The sequence below is a fragment of the Apodemus sylvaticus genome, chromosome 9 (genome assembly GCF_947179515.1).
Source record: "Apodemus sylvaticus chromosome 9, mApoSyl1.1, whole genome shotgun sequence".
NCBI lineage: Eukaryota > Metazoa > Chordata > Mammalia > Rodentia > Muridae > Apodemus > Apodemus sylvaticus.
The window spans coordinates 104143267-104162786 of NC_067480.1; the positions used below are offsets into that span (position 1 = coordinate 104143267).

At 47.3% G+C, this 19520-nt stretch overlaps 1 protein-coding gene across 1 annotated transcript; it reads left to right on the forward strand.

The window, feature by feature from the left end:
• Positions 1 to 10786: 10786 nt before the first annotated feature.
• On the forward strand, positions 10787 to 16503 carry LOC127693063 (cryptic protein-like). Its single transcript, XM_052193767.1, has 6 exons — positions 10787 to 10839; positions 11093 to 11142; positions 11259 to 11426; positions 11998 to 12112; positions 12201 to 12310; positions 16391 to 16503. Exons 1-6 carry the CDS (start codon positions 10787 to 10789, stop codon positions 16501 to 16503), a joined length of 609 nt encoding a protein of 202 aa, XP_052049727.1.
• Positions 16504 to 19520: the final 3017 nt, after the last annotated feature.

The window sequence follows — 19520 nt, forward strand, 5'->3', positions numbered from 1 at the left end:
CAACTGAAGCTCCTTTCTCTGTGATAACTCTAGCCTGTGTCAAGTTGACACACAAAACCAGCCAGCACAGTAAGTTATATTAAAGGCATGTTTGTTAGGAAGCTGTTCTAGGCAAGTTTTGAACCAAGGATTGAAGTCAGGGGAGGCAAGTGGAGTCACCAGGGGGTGGGGTGGGGAAGAGGAGAAAGAGAGAAATGCTCACTCTCAGGAGGAGAAGAGAGCAAGAGACCAAAATGTGTGGATTATGTAGGGAAGGATCTCTAAGGGAAGGGCGGCCCAGGCCCAGGCTGGAAAGTTCAAGATTGGGGACAGGATAGGCCACGTGGGGACTGGGGGATGCTGGGAGAAGCTGGAGCCCAGGGCTGCTTTGAAATGTAAAATATGAACCTCAGTCCCTTGTCCTGGACTGGAAATCAAACTGCTTCTTATCGCAAAGAACCTCACCAGTACACTGATTGACTTCCTGAGCAGATGGACAGTGTGTGTGTGTGTGTGTGTGTGTGTGTGTGTGTGTGACCGTGTATGTGTTTATGTGGGGGTCAGAGGATCACTTTTGGGAGTTAGTTGTCTCCTTCCACTGTCTGGGTTCTACACGTTGAACTCATGTTGTCAGGCTTGGTGGAAGGGGCCTTTACCGACCGGGCCAGCTCTTTGGCCCATGACTTTCTATTACAAACACTGAGTCTCTTGAGTTCAATAAACGTAGGGATTCTAAATTTAACTTTGCCTGTTTTGTGAACGTTGCTTGTTTTATTTTCACAACTTTATAATGTGCACCCACACTGATTTAGATATTAAAGTATCTCCATAATGAGAAGAAAATACTTGTTTTTTTAAAAATCAACATAGGAATAAAATGAATTTACTAACCAGCACTTACTTAGGAACTATTAGGGGACGCAGGAATGAGGACACAGAGTCAGGAACGTCACTCTGATCTCAGACAACAGAGCTAAAGCTGCTTCGCTGATGTCTGCTCATGTGGCCCCTTCCTCTTTCTGGAAAAGAGCAAAGGTAGCAAATTCCTAAAGATAAAACTGTTTTAACTGGAAAACCTACAATCTCAGTTCGGTAAAATTTGTTCAGCTCTACAGAAAATCTCCTTGGGGTGGGCATTAAAGACCACTCTAGTCCTGTGGGCAAGGTTGTGACAGCACTGGCTGCCCTGTGCAAACTTCCTGTATGTCTGTCCCTGGGGAGCCTCCCCAGTGGGAGCCCGAGGCTTCAGTAGTGGCAGTGATAGAATTTGTCCCTTCATCTCTGAGTGCTATCTAATTTCCCCCTGGGGGAGAGGGAGCACTGGTAACAATCTCACAGCATTATTTCTAACAGAATCGTTATCTGTCACATTGTTACTTTAGATTAGCTGTTAATGCTAAGCTGCACCTTTTATCTTTCCGAAAGCAAAACCAGCCCATCTCAACACTGACAAAATGTTTCCCAGGGAACAAAGCACATACAAAAATGTGTCCATATATAGGTTGGTTCTGAATTATTTCTATCACTCATTTTACCATTCATCTTTTAAATTTGTTGGGTCTGCTGGTTTGTTTGTTTGCTTGCTTGTTTGCTTTAGAATCCACCATTATTCGAGAGACCAGATGGGTTGCCCCAGGACCTGGCTGCCATCCCTGAAGTCATGCCACCCTCAGACCAACAGTCTGTCCTGCCAGTGCCCTGAAATATAGTTTAAGTGCCAGATCCTTCTTGCAGCGACTGAAGGTACAGGCGGAGGGGACCCTGCACGAGAGTATGCTGTTGCTGATTCCTGAAAAGGAAACAGACAGCGACACTCTGTGTCCCTTGTGATGGGGGCTGTAAGACCCACAGCGGTATGAAATGTGTAGTCATCCATCATTCCAAGGGGCAGAGGGTAGCACACAGACACCACAGCTTGCTTGGCTTTGTAAAAGTCGCATGACAGAATGGCTTCTAGGACTCAGGCCACTGAACTGGCTGTGATGATTTGTATATGCTTGGCCCAGGGAGTGGCATTATTAGGGGGTGTGGCCTTGTTGGGGTAGGCGTGGCCTTGCTGGAGTAGGTGTGGTCTTGTTGGAGGAAGTGAGTCGCTGTGGACTTGGGCTTTAAAACCCTCTTACTAGCTGCCTGGAAGCCAGTCTTCTCCTGTTTGCCTTCAGAACAAGATGCAGAACTCTCAGCTCCTTCTGCACCAGGCCTGCCTGGACGCTGTCATGCTCATACCTTGAAGATAATGAACTGAACCTCTGAACCTGTAAGCCAGCTCCAATTAAATGTTGTCCTTAAGAGAGTTGCCTTGGTCATGGTGTCTGTTCCTAGCAGTAACACCCTAACTAAGACACCGTTTGTATTTCATCTTCCTGTCAGCAGGCTTGGGAGTATGAGAGGAACACACAGGGCTCTTCTCCATGCTCACCTTGGTGCCAACAAACGCACCGCTGTGGTGGAAGAGAGAAAATGTCAGTGGCTGCCACCTGGCAAGGAACACATAGCCATCTTCCACCATCTGACGTGCATGCCAGCTGGGCCTTCCACCATCTGACGTGCATGCCAGCTGGGTGCCAAGTCAGGTTTACACTGGGTGCCATCTCAGCCCCAGAAGACACTCTACTTGATAGTCATCTTCTTGATAGTCACTCAGCCCTGCATATCCTTGACAGAGTTAGACCACAGCTGCTGTCTTAGAGTTTTACTGCTGCAATGAAACACCATGACCAAAAAGCAAGTTGAGGAGGAAAGGGTCTAATTCAGCTTAGACTTTCCCATTGCTGTTCATCATTAAAGGTAGGCAGGACAGGAACTCAAGCAGGGCAGGAACCTGGAGGCAGGAGCTGATGCCCAGGCCACAGATGGGTGCTGCTCACTGGCTTGCTCTCCATGGCTGGCTCAACCTGCTTTCTCATAGACCCCAAGACCACCAGCCCAGGGATGGCACCCAATGGACTGGGCCCTTCCCCATTGATCGCTAATTAAGAAAATGCCTTACAGCTGGATCTCATGGAGGCATTTCCTCAACTAAGGCTTCTTTCTCTGTGATGACTCTAGCTTGTGTCAAGCTGACACACAAAACTCATCAGTATAGCTGATCACACAGTGGCTAAGCACACCTGTGGGTCACATCCTGTGCTGAATCCATTCCATGGATTTAAGTTTAGGGAGAAGCCTCCATGGCACAAAGCCTTCTCCTGCACAGTGGCCGCAGTGGGGCAGGCAGTGGGCGGAGACTTTCCACAGTTTGTCTTTGTAGCATCTCTGCATTCACTAGATATGGTTGATGGTGGCATATTCCTCATGCTTTCTCATGGTGCTGAAGGAAATTCTCAGGTGTTTGGTCTTCTAGGTTAACAGCAGGCAGATGGTTTCCACAAAGTGTCCCCCACCACACCACAAAAGAAGGAGTTGCTCTCTGGAAGGGTATCACCGTACCAAGCAGTCACAGAAGGCAGTAGAGCTGACAGTGGAAGTCACTGCTGATTTTGAAGGGGGCTCCAGCCAACAGCATACATAGCCTGGATCAGGAAACACTCCTAGGACTTGACCACGGACTTTGCTCTGTACCATGTATATAGTCTTTCCAGGATAGGAGACAGGTGTGTACTTCAGCAGGAATCTAAGAGTCAAGGCTGAGCATCTTGCTACCAGCTTTGGTGGTGTGGCCACAGAGCTGTGCTCCGCCCAACTTCATGATTGCTTTTTAAAATTTCCTTGAAAAAAAAGGCAGTTTATACATTTTGTGGAACATTTAAAAAACATGTTAGATTCAAGATGTTACTTGTGTCTCTCTGTGGGGTAAGATTTGATGACAGAGCTTCACTACTTTACTACATACAGGGTGAGCTTGCCTGACTCCTAAATATTTGGTATTTGTTCTCTTCTAGTTCCATGTTGGAAAATAAATTGAACAAAAAGAATCTTTTTTTGGTTTTTCAAGGCAGGGTTTCTCTGTATAGTCCTGGCTGTCCTGGAACTCACTCTGGAGACCAAGCTGGCCTCGAACTCAGAAATCTGCCTGTCTCTGCCTTTCAAGTGCTAGGATTAAAGGCATGCACCATCATTGCCCAGCTCAAAAAGATCTTTATTACACATTATTTTATGTCTATTGCAGCCTTGATAAAAATCTCATGTTTATCAATTATTGCATATAAGTATGTCTGTTCTTGGAGAAGAAACCCATAGCCATGGTATAATAAAAGGATTCTGAGCCAGGCAGTGGTGGCGCACACCTTTAATCCCAGCACTTGGGAGGCAGAGACTGGCAGATTTCTGAATTTGAGGCCAGCCTGGTCTACAGAATGAGTTCCAGGAGAGGTGGGGCTATACAGAGAAACCCTGTCTCAAAACAAACAAACAAACAAACAAACATTTATTTATTTATTTGTCTGTTTGTTATTTTGAAACAGAGTCTCTCTACACAGTCCTGGCTGACCTGAAACTTATTATGTGAACCAAGCTGGCCTGAAACTTACAGAGATCCTCTCCTGCCTGCATCCAGCCGTGCTTCCTGCTGTGTGATATTGGACCAAGCCTCTGAAACTAGAAGCAAGCCCCCAGTTAAGTGCTTTCTCTTGTGAGAGTTGCCTTGGTCGTGGTCTCTTCACTGCAACAGAACAGTGACTTACACAGTTGCTCACTCCCATAAGCTTCGTGTCAGGATTGCACTAGCATATCTTGTAGAGAGGACACTTTGTGGGTGAAAGGCTTTGTGGCTGAGTTGGTGTTTGTATTTCTCTTTTGGTAGCATACAGAGTACCTTCCTGTACCAAAGATGCAAGCACGTAGGAGTGCAGGCTCTATGTAGGCACCAGCTCGCCTTCTCCATGTTTAATGAGTTGTATAGATGCTATCTTTGTCAGTGGGGTCTTTTGGAGAACAGACTACAGCCTCAGCAACAGCCTGGGATATTTGGGAGTTCCCATGAAACCTTTGGGCCAACAACTCAATTAGATGTAACCTAATCCTGGTACTGGAAACTTCATTTGGTGATGAGATATCCAGTGGGTCTCTGTCTCCCCCATCATTTGGGGATTTTATTTAGATCACCTTTGTATAGGTGTATAAGCTATATATGTGTATCTATGTATGTATATATATGATATATAAGTGCATGTGTATATGATCTAGATGTATCTGTCTGTATATGTATATGATATACATGTATTTGTGTATGTGTATATATGCATATGAAGTATATATGTGTGTGCTTGTATTACTTATATGTGTGTATGTGTGATTGTGTTATTTATATGTGTGTATGTGTGATATGTATATGTGTGTGTGTGTGTGTGTGTGTGTGTGTATTTCAGGAAGGTTCTACTGTATTAAGTTTTAATACTAACCCTCCAATGGTCCTTACTTTTAGCATGCAGTTTTACTTTTAGCCAGAACTTACTTTTAGCATGAACAACAATTTTAGCATGCAGTAAGTTAAACGATGAAAGATGATTAGTTACCAGTGTGCTCCTCAGTTAGCTTTAGGAGGACTTCCAGGATGGCTATCTCTGTCCCCTTCTCTTTGAGACACCAAATAACACAGAAAAATAATTACAGTGACTCAGAGTGCATTCTTGCATAAATTGTAAGTTTACAAGATGAATTCTCCTTCAGGGGACACTGAGCTGATACACTTAATGTTTTCATTGTTATGCAAATTACAACCAAGAATTCTTGTCCTACAGATTTCAGTGACTTAAATGAGCTCAATTAGTTAAGAGGAACCTGTTGTGTTTAGGAATAAAATGGTGCCCCGCCCCCACAGGCGCCTGCTCTGACAGTTGGTGGCACTGTTTGGGAAGTTATGGATTCTTTAGGGGGAGCACCTTCTGAAGGAAGCAGGTCATAGTGGGTTTTGACAAGGTCTAGCATTGGCTTGTAACAAACTGTGAAGAAATCAGGGATAGAAGAATGTCTCAGCATAGAAAAAGGTATATATGACGAGCTTATACCTAACGTAGTAAATGAAGAATTTTTAATAAAATCAGAAGGAAGGGTGTCTACTCTCTCTGCTCCTATTCAATACAGTGCTTACGTCTTTGCTAGAACAGTAAGATGACTACAAATAAGAAACAAGATCAGGGGCTGGAGAGATGGCTCAGCAGTTAAGAGCATTGACTGCTCTTCCAGAGCTCCTGAGTTCAAATCCCAGCAACCACATGGTGGCTCACAACCATCTGTAATGGAATCTGATGCCCTCTTCTGGTGAGTCTGAAGACAGCTACAGTGTACTCATATACATAAAATAAATAAATCTTAAAAAAAAAAAACACACAAAGGAGGTCAGAGTCCTGATTTGTAGATGACATAGTTCACCAAAGGCGTCACCAGAAGACAGGTGCTGGTGCACACCCTGAATTCTGGCACCTTGAAGGCAAAGACAGGTGGAACTCTGAGTCTGAGGCCAGCCTGGTCTACAGGGTGAGTTCCAGGAAAGTCAGGGCTACACAGAGAAACCCTGTCTCAAAAACAACAAAACAAAACAAAGAGACCTCACCAGAAAACTCCTAGAATGGGTCAACACTTTCAGCAAAGAGGCAGTAAATAAAATGAAACTTGTACCATATTTTCATATTAACTATAGTCATTTTATATTAATATCTTATGTTAACAAATGTAAACAACTGTCTGTATACCAATAACAATGTGCTGAGAAAGAAATTAGGAAAATGTTCTCACCTGCCATTGCTTAAAAACCATAAAACATATTTGAATGAAACTCAATAAGGAACTGATGAAAGAAATAGGAAAGACACTAGAATATGGAAAGATCTCTTATGCTCATAGACTGGAAATATTAATATTGTGAAAATGGCTGTACTACCAAAAGCGATCAATAGGTTCAATATGGTCACCACCAAAATTCAATGCCATTCTTCACAGAAACAGGAAAACAATCTTAATATTCTTATGAAAGCACAAAAGACCCCAGATGGCCAAAGCAGTTTGGAGCAAAAACAAAAACAATAAATAAAACCAACCAACCAAATAAACAAAACCAAAACTGGAGGTAGCACCATACTAGATTTAGACTTATACTGTAGATCTATAGTAACAAGGGCAGTCAGGTACTGACACAGAAACGGACACCTAGATGATAGGATCACATAGAGGCTTCAGAAAGAAACAGAATCAGAGCCACCAGATTATGATAAAGACATTTAAAAAAAATAGAGATTGCTAGAAAGACATTCTCTTTAACAAATGGTACTGGGGACATTGAATAGCTATAGAGTAAACCCTGTCTGTCACCCTGGACAAAAATCAAACTCAAATGGATCAGAGATCAGTAGAAACCCTGGAACTGGGACACAGTTAGGAAAAGCAGGAAGAGGGAAGGCCTGTACGGGGCCAGGACAAGGGACTGAGGTGCATATCATACATTTCAAAGCAGATGTGGCCTCTAGGCTCTCCCAGCGTCCCTCAGTCCCCACCTGGCATACCCTGCCCCCAGCCTGGGCCTGGGCCGCCCTTCCCTTAGAGGTCCTCTACATAATCCAGACATTTTGGTCTCTTGGTCTCTTCTCCCTCTGCTCTCCAGCATTTTCTTTCTCCTCTTCCCCACCCCACCCCCATGTGACTCCACTTGCCTCCCTTGACTAGTCTCAATCCTGGGGACTAGTAAACTTGCCCTGAGAGAACAGCTTCCCAACAAACCTGCCTTTAATATAATCTAATCTGGTTTAAATTGGCTCATTTCAATGGGGGCAGAGAAATGACCTATCAGAAGCCTTCATGAGGTTGAGGTCTCATTAGCCCGTTGTTGGTCTTAATGCCTGTGCTCCCAGGGCCCAGAGGCCAAGCACAATAGGGCTTCACTCCATGGTGTAACCAGGAGGAAAAAGACCAGACAGAAAGCCACTCAGGAGTTTGGATATCACATTTGCCTCCTCTGTCACCCCACAGAGCTCTGAGCCATGCTCAGAGAACCCTCCACACCTATCTGCATCAGGTCATTTCCTCACTGATAGCTTGGATGCCCAGAGGAGGACAGGGGACAGACAGCATGCAGTCCTGTCCTGGGCTCCTCCTGTGGGAGGTCCAGGTTCCCACACACTGTGTGAGTCAGAATGCCCCCAGGAGGCAGGATCAGTGGCTCCAGCCTTATCTGTCACAGCTGATAACAGGAGAGAATCCTCTCCCCTCTGCCAGGCAGGCCCTGCCTGCTGGGTCCCCTTGGTGGCAGACAGGCAGCAGCAATGTCTGGGGTGACATGGCTCCTCCTTTGATGGGGAGTTAATGGCTCAGTCAGAGCAAGTAACAGTGAGGTGAGAAGGTTCATCAACAGTTCTGACACCAGGGCCTCTCCTCTGATGCTCCTCAGGCCCCTGGACCTTAAGCAAACAGCAGAGGTGGGGCATCCCATGCTGCCCTGTCTCTCTCTCCTGCCTGGCAGGCAAGACCTTTCTCTCCCTTTATGTTCAGTGTCCATCAATAAAGTGTAGATTTCCCACACCTCATCTGAGCAGTGGGCATGTGGTGCAGGAGCTTTAGCTCCTACTTAGCAAGCAAACAAACCACAGGGGGACAGCAGCAAGGCCGAGGTGTGGGTGCCAAGGTGCCTTCTGTGACTCCATGAAAATTAAGGCCAGGAGGAACTGGGATTGGCCAGGTTCACACTTACATAAGGAAGTTGTCTGAATTTACTGGGCAAATTTCCCAGCCCTTGAGTATGTTTTGAAATGTACACTGTGAAAATTTTAGTAAAAAAAATTGTGTGGAGGAAAGGTTGGATTTGAGAATGCTCCTTTAAACATGAATATTATCAAGAATTTCCCATAGCATCTGTACAATTGCCATGTAAAAAACTTTTTTATGCAAATAAATACAATCACTCCTCTAGCTTAAGAATGACTCTTTTAGATTTATTTTATTTTATGAGCATGAATATTTGGCTCGCCTGCTTGTCGGTACACTATGTGCAGGCCTGAGGACTTCAGGAGAAGGCTTTGGATCCTGTGGAGTTATCATAATTGTGAATCACCGTGTGAGGCAGGGAATTGAACCCAGAGCCTCTGCAAGGGCAACAAGTGGTTATAACTGCCGAACCATCTCTCCAGTCCTATAAAAATGCAATAATTTACCTCATACCAAAGTTTGCATTAATTTTGAATTATAAAATGTGTTTCTTTTGTACAAGTGATTGAACTGAGTAGTTTACTGGTTGATATATTTTATAAAATGCGGAAAGGTGAAGTGGGAGGAGGGGCCTTGCTGAGGCATTCCAGTGAGGTCTCTGCCATAGAACAGGCCTGGTATAAAAGGAAGTTTATTTGGGACGTTGGAAGGGGCTCTGGGGAAGGGGCTGTAGGCAGAAAAGGGGGACAGAGGACAGAAAGATTGAGGAGAAAGATGGGAAGAAGCCGGCCGGGAACACATGGAGGGAGAGAAGATGGAGGGAGAGAAAGGGAGGGAGGGAGGGAGGGAGGGAGGGAGGGAGAGAGAGAGAGAGAGAGAGAGAGAGAGAGAGAGAGATCTTTTATACAGTGAGGAGCCAGGCTAGTACTGGGCTGTTGCTAGGTAACTGCTGGGCGGAGCCTAGAGGTAACACATAAAGAAACATGAAATTTAAAAATGCACTTTCAGTTTCCCTGAAGTCCTGAGGCTCCATCCTCTCTTGTCTTTTGTCTGCTGTGTTTGCAGGTTCCTTTCTCTTCCTGGAAGCTCACAGAACCCTCTCACTGGGAGGTCATGGGCTGAGGAAACTCACCAATTTCTTCTGATTTAACAGCTTCTTTGATGAAGCTTGCATTTAAAGGAAAAATAAATCAAGTTAGTGCCAAACATTATTTCAACTTCAGAGGAAACAAGATTCTTAAACAAACAAACAAACAAACAAACGAGTTTCTACATACATAGACGATTTTACCACGCCATTGCTAAGAGCCCTCCTCCTCTATGATAAAGATTGGGCTCAGGTCCTGTCTCAGCAGATAAGGATATCTGAGAAGCAGAAGCCCCCAGGCTCCCACTCCAGTGAATCAGGCTGCAGCATCTCAGCTCAGACAAAACGGACTGTGCACAGACATGGGCTGCGGGCTCAGCACAGTCTGCACCATCTCCCTCTCAGTGACCTACTCGCCAAAGGGCTTAACGACTCAAGGCTCAGCCTCCTCACCTGTGACATCAGGGAAGCACAGGTCTCCCCAGAAGGTGCTGTGCACAGCAGAGGGCAGAGGCTCCGTGTGTGGGAGCACTTAAGCCCCCCCCAGGAGGCAGAGCCCACAGGCTCTCCCCTTTGCCTCTCTGCTCAGCATACAGGATTTATGGAAGTGCTCTCAGCAACAATGTAGCACACACCTGACCTCCTCTCCAGCTGAGCCCTTTTTGTCTCCCAGTCCAAGAGCTGTACAATAGAAATCTCCACTTGTATCTCTTGCCAAAGCTCTTTGGTTGGTGTTGATATTTCAACCTTTTCAGTTTGTTTGTTTTCTAGTGTGGTTAAGGAGGCCTGTTGTCTCAGTCCCTAATGGTTTACTTCAGGGATTGGCCACCCTGCTGTCACCAACACTGTAAATAGCACCGGGGAGGCAGGCTGCCCACCTCCACCCCTCTGCATCCAGGACTGTATAGGGTCAGCACTTCAAGCCAGATGGCTCCGCAGTCCTGACCTGAGAGGCTTCAGCATCTGGACTTCCGGATCTTCCTTCAGCCCAGCCGTCTTCTGGCCCAGGCAGAGGGCAGAGACGTCCCCATCTTGCAGGCTTGTGCATTCTGTAACCTGCTATCGTGACTCTAAGAGCTGGAGTAAAGGATTTCTCCGGGCTAGGACATTTGAGTTTCAACTTCTGTCACCATTGCTCCCCAAGCACAGATGAGAGGGACCTCACCAACCCAGGGTGTCAGTTTGAAAACGCACCAAGCCAGGTAAGGACAGAAGTCGGCCAGGCATTAGAAAACCAGGCTGGGAGGGAAACTCTTGGGCCAGTCTTCCATCTCACGACCTTTCTAAACTGTGATGGCACCTATAAAATCTACAAGTGCTGCAATGATTACGGATGCTTGTGATTTTTTATTAATTTACAAATGTGCTATGTATTTTACATTATGATGGACGCGCAAATTGTGCTTAGACTGATTGTAGAGTTGGAACTTCAACGATTTCCTTTAAACATCTCAGGCCTCTGTTCCTGATGACTGTGGCCTTGCAGCTCATCCACCCCGGAAACTGTAAGTTACCCCCCTCCCCCACCTCTACCCCTCCCCCAACCCAGAGTTTCAGTTATAAATAATAACATCTCTGTCTGTTCGTCACTATTAGTTTCTCACTTTGTCGTTCTTTAAAGGCTATCAGAGTGAAGGAGATGGCGCCAGAGAAATCAGCAATAACCTATCTCAGGTGATCCCCGGGACGACACTGGACGGAACCCTGAGTAATTCCAGTAGAAAGAATAACAGCCACGAGGGGGCGCACCTATGGGCTTCCCTTCCTGACTCCAGCACTTTGGGACAGAGTAAGTCTTAGCTCTTGTGCCACCTTGGGCAGTGGATACCGTGAATCGGGGCTGGATAAACAAGGAAAAATCGGGATGGAAAGGAGGCACCGACAAGAGCATCGTTTCATCTTCAAGTTAAAAAAAAAAAAGGAAATTTTAGTGATGCGTTTACTCTGAAGTTTCATTGGCAAACCCTGCAGCTTTGGTCCGTAACTAAGATAACAGGCTGCTGTCTAGCATTCAGGCAATCCAGCGTTCCCAGTGGCTCCAGGCGGGGCTAGCGACATCACACCCATGGGTGGTCCTGCCTGGGAGGCCCGTGGTTAATCACCGTCCACAAAGTCACATGCTGACTTTAACAGTGGAAGAGAGAGGGAGAGAGGTAACTTGGAGGGTGTCAAGGGCTGTCCCCGCCGGGACCCCGCCCACATTCCTGCTAGCTTGTTTTTCAACTAAAGAGAGGAGTTTACCTAGCAAACACACTCAGCAGGCACGGTCCCTTCCCAGGCTGTGAAGTCCTGCCCTCTAGGGAGGGGACTTGCCAAGCCCCAGAGGCTAACACAGCTGCTGACCTGGGTCGTCCTTGCAGGTGCAGTACCCGTATCCCGCTGTTGCCACAATGGAGGAACCTGCGTCTTGGGCAGTTTCTGCGTGTGCCCGGCGCACTTCACTGGTCGCTATTGCGAGCATGACCAGAGGCAGAGGTGGGTGGAGCAAAGGTGGGCGGGGCGGGGACTGGCTTGGGAGAGAGGGACAAGAAGACAAAACGCTGACCTGTTCTGGCCTTTGCAGAGACTGTGGCTCCCTGGGGCACGGAGCTTGGACCCTGCACAGCTGCCGCCTGTGCAGGTGCGTCTTCTCAGCCCTGTACTGCCTCCCACGCCAAGCGTTCAGCCACTGTGGTAAGAGCACCCTTCGCATCCCCTGGCGATACACTGTTACCTCACACACTATACACTTGTGTCTTTGTTGTTAGTGATTGGCGCACATCTGCTTCTGTCAGGAGACATAGAACATCTGCTTGTGTCAGGAGACATAGAAATGAGCAAATTAGATTAGATCCATATATTATAGGTCAACGAAGTTCCAAACGTTGCGAATCTGCGGTGAATGTATGATCATTGTTTACATTTTCTGTGGGGATTGCTGGATGTAAGGTGATTTGTGAACAGTATCCCAGAGCATTGGGGGGTGGCGGGGAGGTGGCGTCCAGAAGCTACAAGGTGAAGAGCAGAGTTAACCTGGGAGGCAAACTAGCTGAGCAGATCCGGCACACGGTGCTGTTCATCACCAGAGGAAGTCAGGACTGACTGGAACTCAAGCAGGTCAGGAAGCAGGAGCTGATACAGAGGCCATGGAGGGATGTTCCTTACTGGCTTGCTTCCCCTGGCTTGCTCAGCTTGCTCTCTTATAGAACCCAAGACAACCAGCCCAGGGATGGCACCACCCACAATGGGTCCTCCCCGTCCCCTTGATCACTAATTGAGCAAATGACTTACAGCTGGATCTCATGGAGGCTTTTCTTCAAGGAAGGCTCCTTTCTCTGCAATAACTCCATCTTGTGTCAAGTTGGCACACAAAACCAGCCAGTAGAGAAACATAAGAAAATGTTTGAGATCCCTTCATAAGATGTCTATGTAAAAAAAAAAAATCACCTTTGAGATAATTATAATACTTTGATTCAATCTGTGGGTGGGAAGGAACGCAGACTCCGTCCGACGAGGCCATGTCTTCCTCCAGCTGCCCCAGGCTAGGAGCTTCCTTGCTCTGACTGGGTCTTCCATCTGAAAGATTGAAAAGCTCCCACCTAGCTCAGGGTAGACACAGCCGAAGCTCTCCCCATTAGAGAAGATTACTCCTCAAGACGTAAGAATAAATAAGTAAATGTTCATGAGTGACAGCAGCGGATGAAGGGCGGGAGGTGGGACTCAGCTCCAGAGCCTCTGGTTAGCCTGTGCCAGGCCCGAGTCCCATCTTCAGAAACGCAAGGGGAAAAAGTCACATACTGACTATTGTGTAGTAGGGTGTGGTGTGCGGTATAGTATTTAGAACGTTCTAAACCCTAGGTTTAGCCTCTAGCGACAAACATGGGGGCTATAAGAAATGCTGGCGTGTGAATCTGAACGTGAGATGGACGCAGGCCAAGCCACTACAATTTTAGCTCTCCCTTTCTCTTTGTTTTTATTTATGTGTGCTTGTGTGTCTGTGTGTGCATGCCATATATGTGCAGATGCCCAAGAAGGCCAGAAGGGGGAGCTACAGGCAGTAGTCAGCCGCTAGATATGTGTGCTGGGAACAGAACTCTGGTCCAGCGGCAAGCACTCTTGACCACTGAGCCACCTCCTAGCCCTCAGCTTCCCCTTTCAACTGCACATCTGGGAACAATAAAACCCAAACCAACCAACGATAAACCGTGGCTAGACCCGGCCCCTGGCCCTAGGGGTACTTACTTCCAAGCAGCTCTGAACTTGTGGTGTATACCCAGGGTTGTGCTCAGCCACACCAGGCATGCTCTCTCTCTCTCTCTCTCTCTCTCTCTCTCTCTCTCTCTCTCTCTCTCTCTCTGTCTCTCTCTCTCTCTCTGTGTGTGTGTGTGTGTGTGTGTGTAGAGGTGTCCTTTTGATGGGCGTGGCTTATGTGGTGTACAGGCAGAAGGGGGTCACCTAACTCAGTGGCGTTTCCAGCAGAAGCTGCAGATTGGAGATCTCGGAAGGACTGAGTCTGAATCTCACACTGAGATGTTCCCCTTATCACAGAAAACCCTAAAATCTCCAAGGGGAGAAGAGAATCTGGCCCTGTAGCTTCTGATAGACGCACGCTGACAGGCAGAAGTGCTGGAGCTTGGCTTCAGTTCTTTCTCACAGATGTGAAAAAGTAAAGGGTGTGACAATGACCTCTGGTGTGTCTGAAAATCTAGAAGACCTTCTGATAAGTGTATAATAAGGTCTCAGGTACCAGCAAGTCATCCACTAGTAACAGGATTTTTTTTTTTTTTTTTTTTTTTGGATTTGGTTTTTTCGAGACAGGGTTTCTCTGTGTAGCCCTGGCTGTCCTGGAACTCACTCTGTAGACCAGGCTGGCCTTGAACTCAGAAATCCGCCTGCCTCTACCTCCCAGAGTGCTGGGACTACAGGCATGCGCCACCACCGCCCGGCGGATTTTTTTTTTTTTCTTCCCTAGTTGACAAAGCATAGTGGGGATTCACAGAATAAGAAATGTAGTTTTGTTGGTTTTTTTTTTTTTTAAGTTTTAGTTTTTATCTAAATCTACAGTGGATATTCTAATTTTTCCCCCTAATTTTAAGGAATCACTTGGGAAGCACATCCCACAGTGGTCACCGGTCTAGTTTGAGACCCCCAGGGTGCTTATTTTACCAGAGTCTGCTGAAACTATATACTTGAATTGGGGTTTGTGTGTAGGAATCAACTGCCCAAGGGGCCTGAGTCTCCTGGTGGCTTCCACTTTCCCAGAAGGTGACCCTGTGATAGACCCTGCCCTCAGCTCATGCCATGTGCAGTTACCCGTGTATGGCTAGGATCTCTGTCAGGGATCTCCATCAATTGCTGTTCTCCCTCCTCCTCTCCCCTCCCCTGCCCCTCTTCCCTCCCCTCCCCCATCCCTCCTCCCCTCCCTTTCCCCACCTCTACTCCTCTCCTCTCCCCTCCACTTCTTCTTCTTCTTTTTTTTTTTTTAAAGATTTATTTATTTATTATATGTGAGTACACTGTAGCTGTCTTCAGACACACCAGATCTCATTATGGATGGCTGTGAGCCACCATGTGGTTGCTGGGATTTGAACTCAGGATCTTCAGACGAGCAGTCAGTGCTCTTCACCACTGAGCCATCTCTCCAGCCCTCCACTTCTTTTTTTGAGGCATACAGGATTTCACTATATTTCTCTGGCTAGGCTGGAACCCTCTGCACCCCAAGGAGATGTGTACCGCCACACCCAACATCGACCCTTTAAGCTCTTTTGTGTGGGTTTTTATTTTTTTAAGGTTTATTTTATTTTTTTGTGAAACAATCTCTGGACAGCCACTTGATCTGTGAACCCTGGGTCCACGTGAGAGGCACTGCCTTTAATAAAATACATCTGAAAGGTGCCTGAGGAAGGGCAACCAAGGTTGACCTCTGACCTCCACAACCGTGCACAACCTTGTACACATGGGTGAACTCATGCCGGCATATAGACAAAGACACAAAGAACTAATCTGCACAAAGAGTTGGGCCGTCTATAGAGCAGGTGGCTAAATCAGTTCTATTTGCTCTGACTGGATCAGGGACAATGATCTCCGGCTTCCCCATTCTGCTCAGGAGCTAAAGCAGTTAGGGCTGCAGGGCTGTTCGCTTGTAAAAGCAATTTAGGCGTTTATTTCTCTTCAGCTCCCAATGCTCAGTGCAACTTTAGGTGTCGCTAGCTGCAGAGGAAAATAACACTTCCTTTGCTTTTTTTCTTTTTTAAGATTTATTTATTTATTATATGTAAGTACACTGTAGCTGTACTTCAGACACTCCAGAAGAGGGCGTCAGATCTCATTACAGATGGTTGTGAGCCACCGTGCGGTTGCTGGGATTTGAACTTAGGACCTTCGGAAGAGCAGGACCTCGAGAAGAGCAGTCAATGCTCTTAACCGCTGAGCCATCTCTCCAGCCCCCTTTGCTTGTTTTGAACACATGCTTAGCAAGAGCTCTGCCATCCTGAAGATGGCCAGACATGGTGGTGAATACCTTTGGTCCCAGCATTCAGGAGGCAGAAGCCAGCCTGGTCTGAGTACTAAGCTCCAGGCTAGTACTAAGTACTGAGTTCCAGGTTAGCCAAGGGATGACTGGTGTGACCCTACCTCAAAGAAAAATTACACGCACACGCACACGCACAGCACCAGGCAGAAGAGGACTTTAGAGAGAACGGGTACAGACATCTCTTTGTTCCTGTAGCCCAGCCGTAGCCATGCACTTTATATATTCTCTGTGCTCTTTTCCAGACCTGAAAAGTTTCCTCTCTTCAGGCGCCAGAGGATCAAGAGCCTGGAGCATCCCGAGTCTCCTCCTGATGGTGCTCTGCCTCCTCCTGCAGGGTGTGGCTGGTGAGGGCTGAGGATGGAATCTCCTGAACCTGCGAGGTGTCGCCACACAGGGCACCGCAGCGTGCCAGCCAGAAGGCTGGGTGGTGTGCGGTGACGGAATCTCCTCCCGAGCCTGCGAGGTGTCCCCGCTGATTTACACGCGGCACCACAGCGTGCCAGCCGGAAGGCTGGGCGGTGGGCACCTGCCTCGATGTTGTATGCTGTAAATAACAGACTCGTTGAAATCCGCTGGATCCTTGTGCTGTGCAATAAAGACGGTCGAGCCCTCCTTGCTTGGCTGAGCCTCTCTTCAAGGTCTCCGATGGAGGCAAACCTGAACACAGGAGCCCAACCTGTTCAACCCAGAGCCCCTTTCTGGAGGTTTCAGAGTCTGCACTGAATAGGCTGGAACGAGGCTCCCAGACCAGTGGCCCCTCCCAGGGAACAGCCAGTCTGAGCAGCCTGGGCCCTCACTTGCTTGCCTCCTCCTGAAGTTTCCTGTTACCCGCTGTTCACTGTCGGTCTCTCCACTGACCTCTGAGCCTGTGGGAGAGATAGTGTGAGTCCTGAACACTGTTCTGGGTTCGGCAAAACCCGACATGCTGGGTGGAGACTGAGAGGAAGATGGGAGGGGCTTGGGGGCAAGCATCCTGGCATCTGTCTCCTCCTCATTAGTAATCAGACCGCTTGAGGTGGCTCACAGCCTCTTCCTAGAATGTACGCATATGTAAAATGCGGAGTTTAAATGGGGTTAACATACTATAGAGGGACATACCCCAACTAGACACCACATGACAGTAAAACCCTCAGGACCAGGAACAGGTTACATCTTTTGAGTTGTTGGTCAATGGGATCTCACAAACATCCCCAAATAGTACAGGCTATTGTAGGGGGTGGCTCTTATGTTTTGATCGGGAACCTGGGTGTGAACATTGAAGATCCTGTTCCCCAATTGCTTCTTTTGTTGTTGTTGTTTTGTTTTGTTTTTCAAGACAGGGTTTCTCTGTGTAGTCCTGGAACTCACTCTGTAGACCAGGCTAGCCTCAAACTCAAATACACCTGCCTCTGCCTCCCAAGTGCTGGGATTAAAGGCGTGTGCCACCACTGGCTGGCCCCAATTGGTTCTTGATCGATCAATAAAGATGCTAGCACTCAATGAGCTGGGCAGAATGGCGCCCCCCACCCCCAGCCACATCCCACCCCCGCAGGCTGGCTAGCAGATGCTGGCAGTAGAAGAATGACTCTCCATGCTTCAGAGGGAGAAGGAGACATCAGCCATGTGAGATCTCAGGCAGAATGATCATCAGCAGCTTCCCCGACTGGGCCTTGGGTAGCATGAGGGTGCGGATTTAGGGTGCTGAGCTGAGAGTGAGGAGAAGGGTGTGATAGCCAAGGAAGGCTTAGAAGAGCCCGGGCATTGAGCTAAAGCATATAAAACTAAGCTTGTGTATGTGTGTGTGTGTGCGCGTGTGCGCGCGCGTGTGTCCGAGGGAACTGGGGCAGGTAGCATGATCCACCAGGAGCATAAAGCAGTGTAGTCAAACCTACAGGCTATAGGCTATGGCCAATACTATTGATTATCATCCACAACTTGACTCTGAGGCCCTATTGTGAAGACACCATGTTCTTGTGCCACAGAATATGGAGACACTTGGTTGCACTCAGCTGGAAGCTTCACCCTAGAGGCTAATGCCCACCATGCGGAAGGTGTTATATATGCTACTGGAGGAAGAAATCACCAATATGACCCAGCTATGAACCTTGTAAATAACAATAATGACCTGTCCAGGAAGCTATAAACCTTCTGGTGCAACTGTGGCAAAAATGTCACAGATGTAACCAACCTCTTGTCTTAAACTGAGTTTAAGAACCACTCCATGAGATGAAACCCATAGCTGACATTGTCAACAAGGCCAAGCCCCTGAGACTAGACAGGCCATAAGTCCTAAGGGAAAACCTACAACTATCACTCTGCTACGTGATCATAGCAATAAAACTATAACAAGACAACTCATAGTGCCCTGTTGCTGTACTCATGGACACGTGCATTTCTCAGCCCTCACCAGAACATCTTCTTGTAGTTGATGCTAATTAACACAGAGACCCACAACCAGGCGATGTACAGAGAATAAGAGATGTTGCAATGCTCAGTCTTGGCTGGGGTGCCTACATCACACCCCTACCCTCAAAGCTCAGGGATCCACGTGGAAGAGATAGGAGACAGATTGTCAGAGGCAGGGGCATGACTTCAAGGCAAGAGCCATTTTCAGACACAACTCGACAGATGCCTATAGGAACTCACCAAGACTGTCAGCAGGCATAAGACCTGCACAAACTCAGTCACACAAAATCCTGGTGTGAAGGAGGAGGAAGAGGAGGAGGAGGAGTGGGAGGCGTGGGTATGAAGCTCCCATCCCTGGCTAAGGAGCTATTAGCAATTCGTAGCTGGTGGGAGATGGCAGTCAGTTGTCTTCACTGATACCAGGTATTTCAACCACATTCCAGGGCGAGCCTCACACCCAGGAATAGCTAGCCAACATGAACTAGACTCCGCGGGTTTTTGGTTTTGTTAGAGACAGACAGACAGACAGACTGACACACACACACACACACACACACACACAGAGCAAAAAAGATGCAGGAAGAGCTGGGGAAAGGGAAGAAATGTGATAAAATACATTGTGTGAATGTCTCAAAGAGTAAAAACAAAAACACAAAACAATCTGTGAATTTGAAAAAGCAAAGCCTATTTTTATTCATTTATTTTTTGATGGAGAAAAATTTTAAGAGAGCAAAATTTTGGGGTGGTTATGACTGGTCGCTCTGGAAAAGCTATTGCGTTCTTAGAGCTTAATGAGCTGGTCTTTACTGGATTTAGTGATGTGAAAGCGCAGAATTGAAGGGAACGTGGAAAACTGGTGCTATGAGACTGAGAGGCCTCTGGTGAAGATGCAGTCTCAATTGGATGGAAATCCCACGATCGAAGGGGTGGTTGAGAGAACCTGAATTCAGCACGAAGTCGTGCTTCGCGGCTGGCCTTGCATCAGAG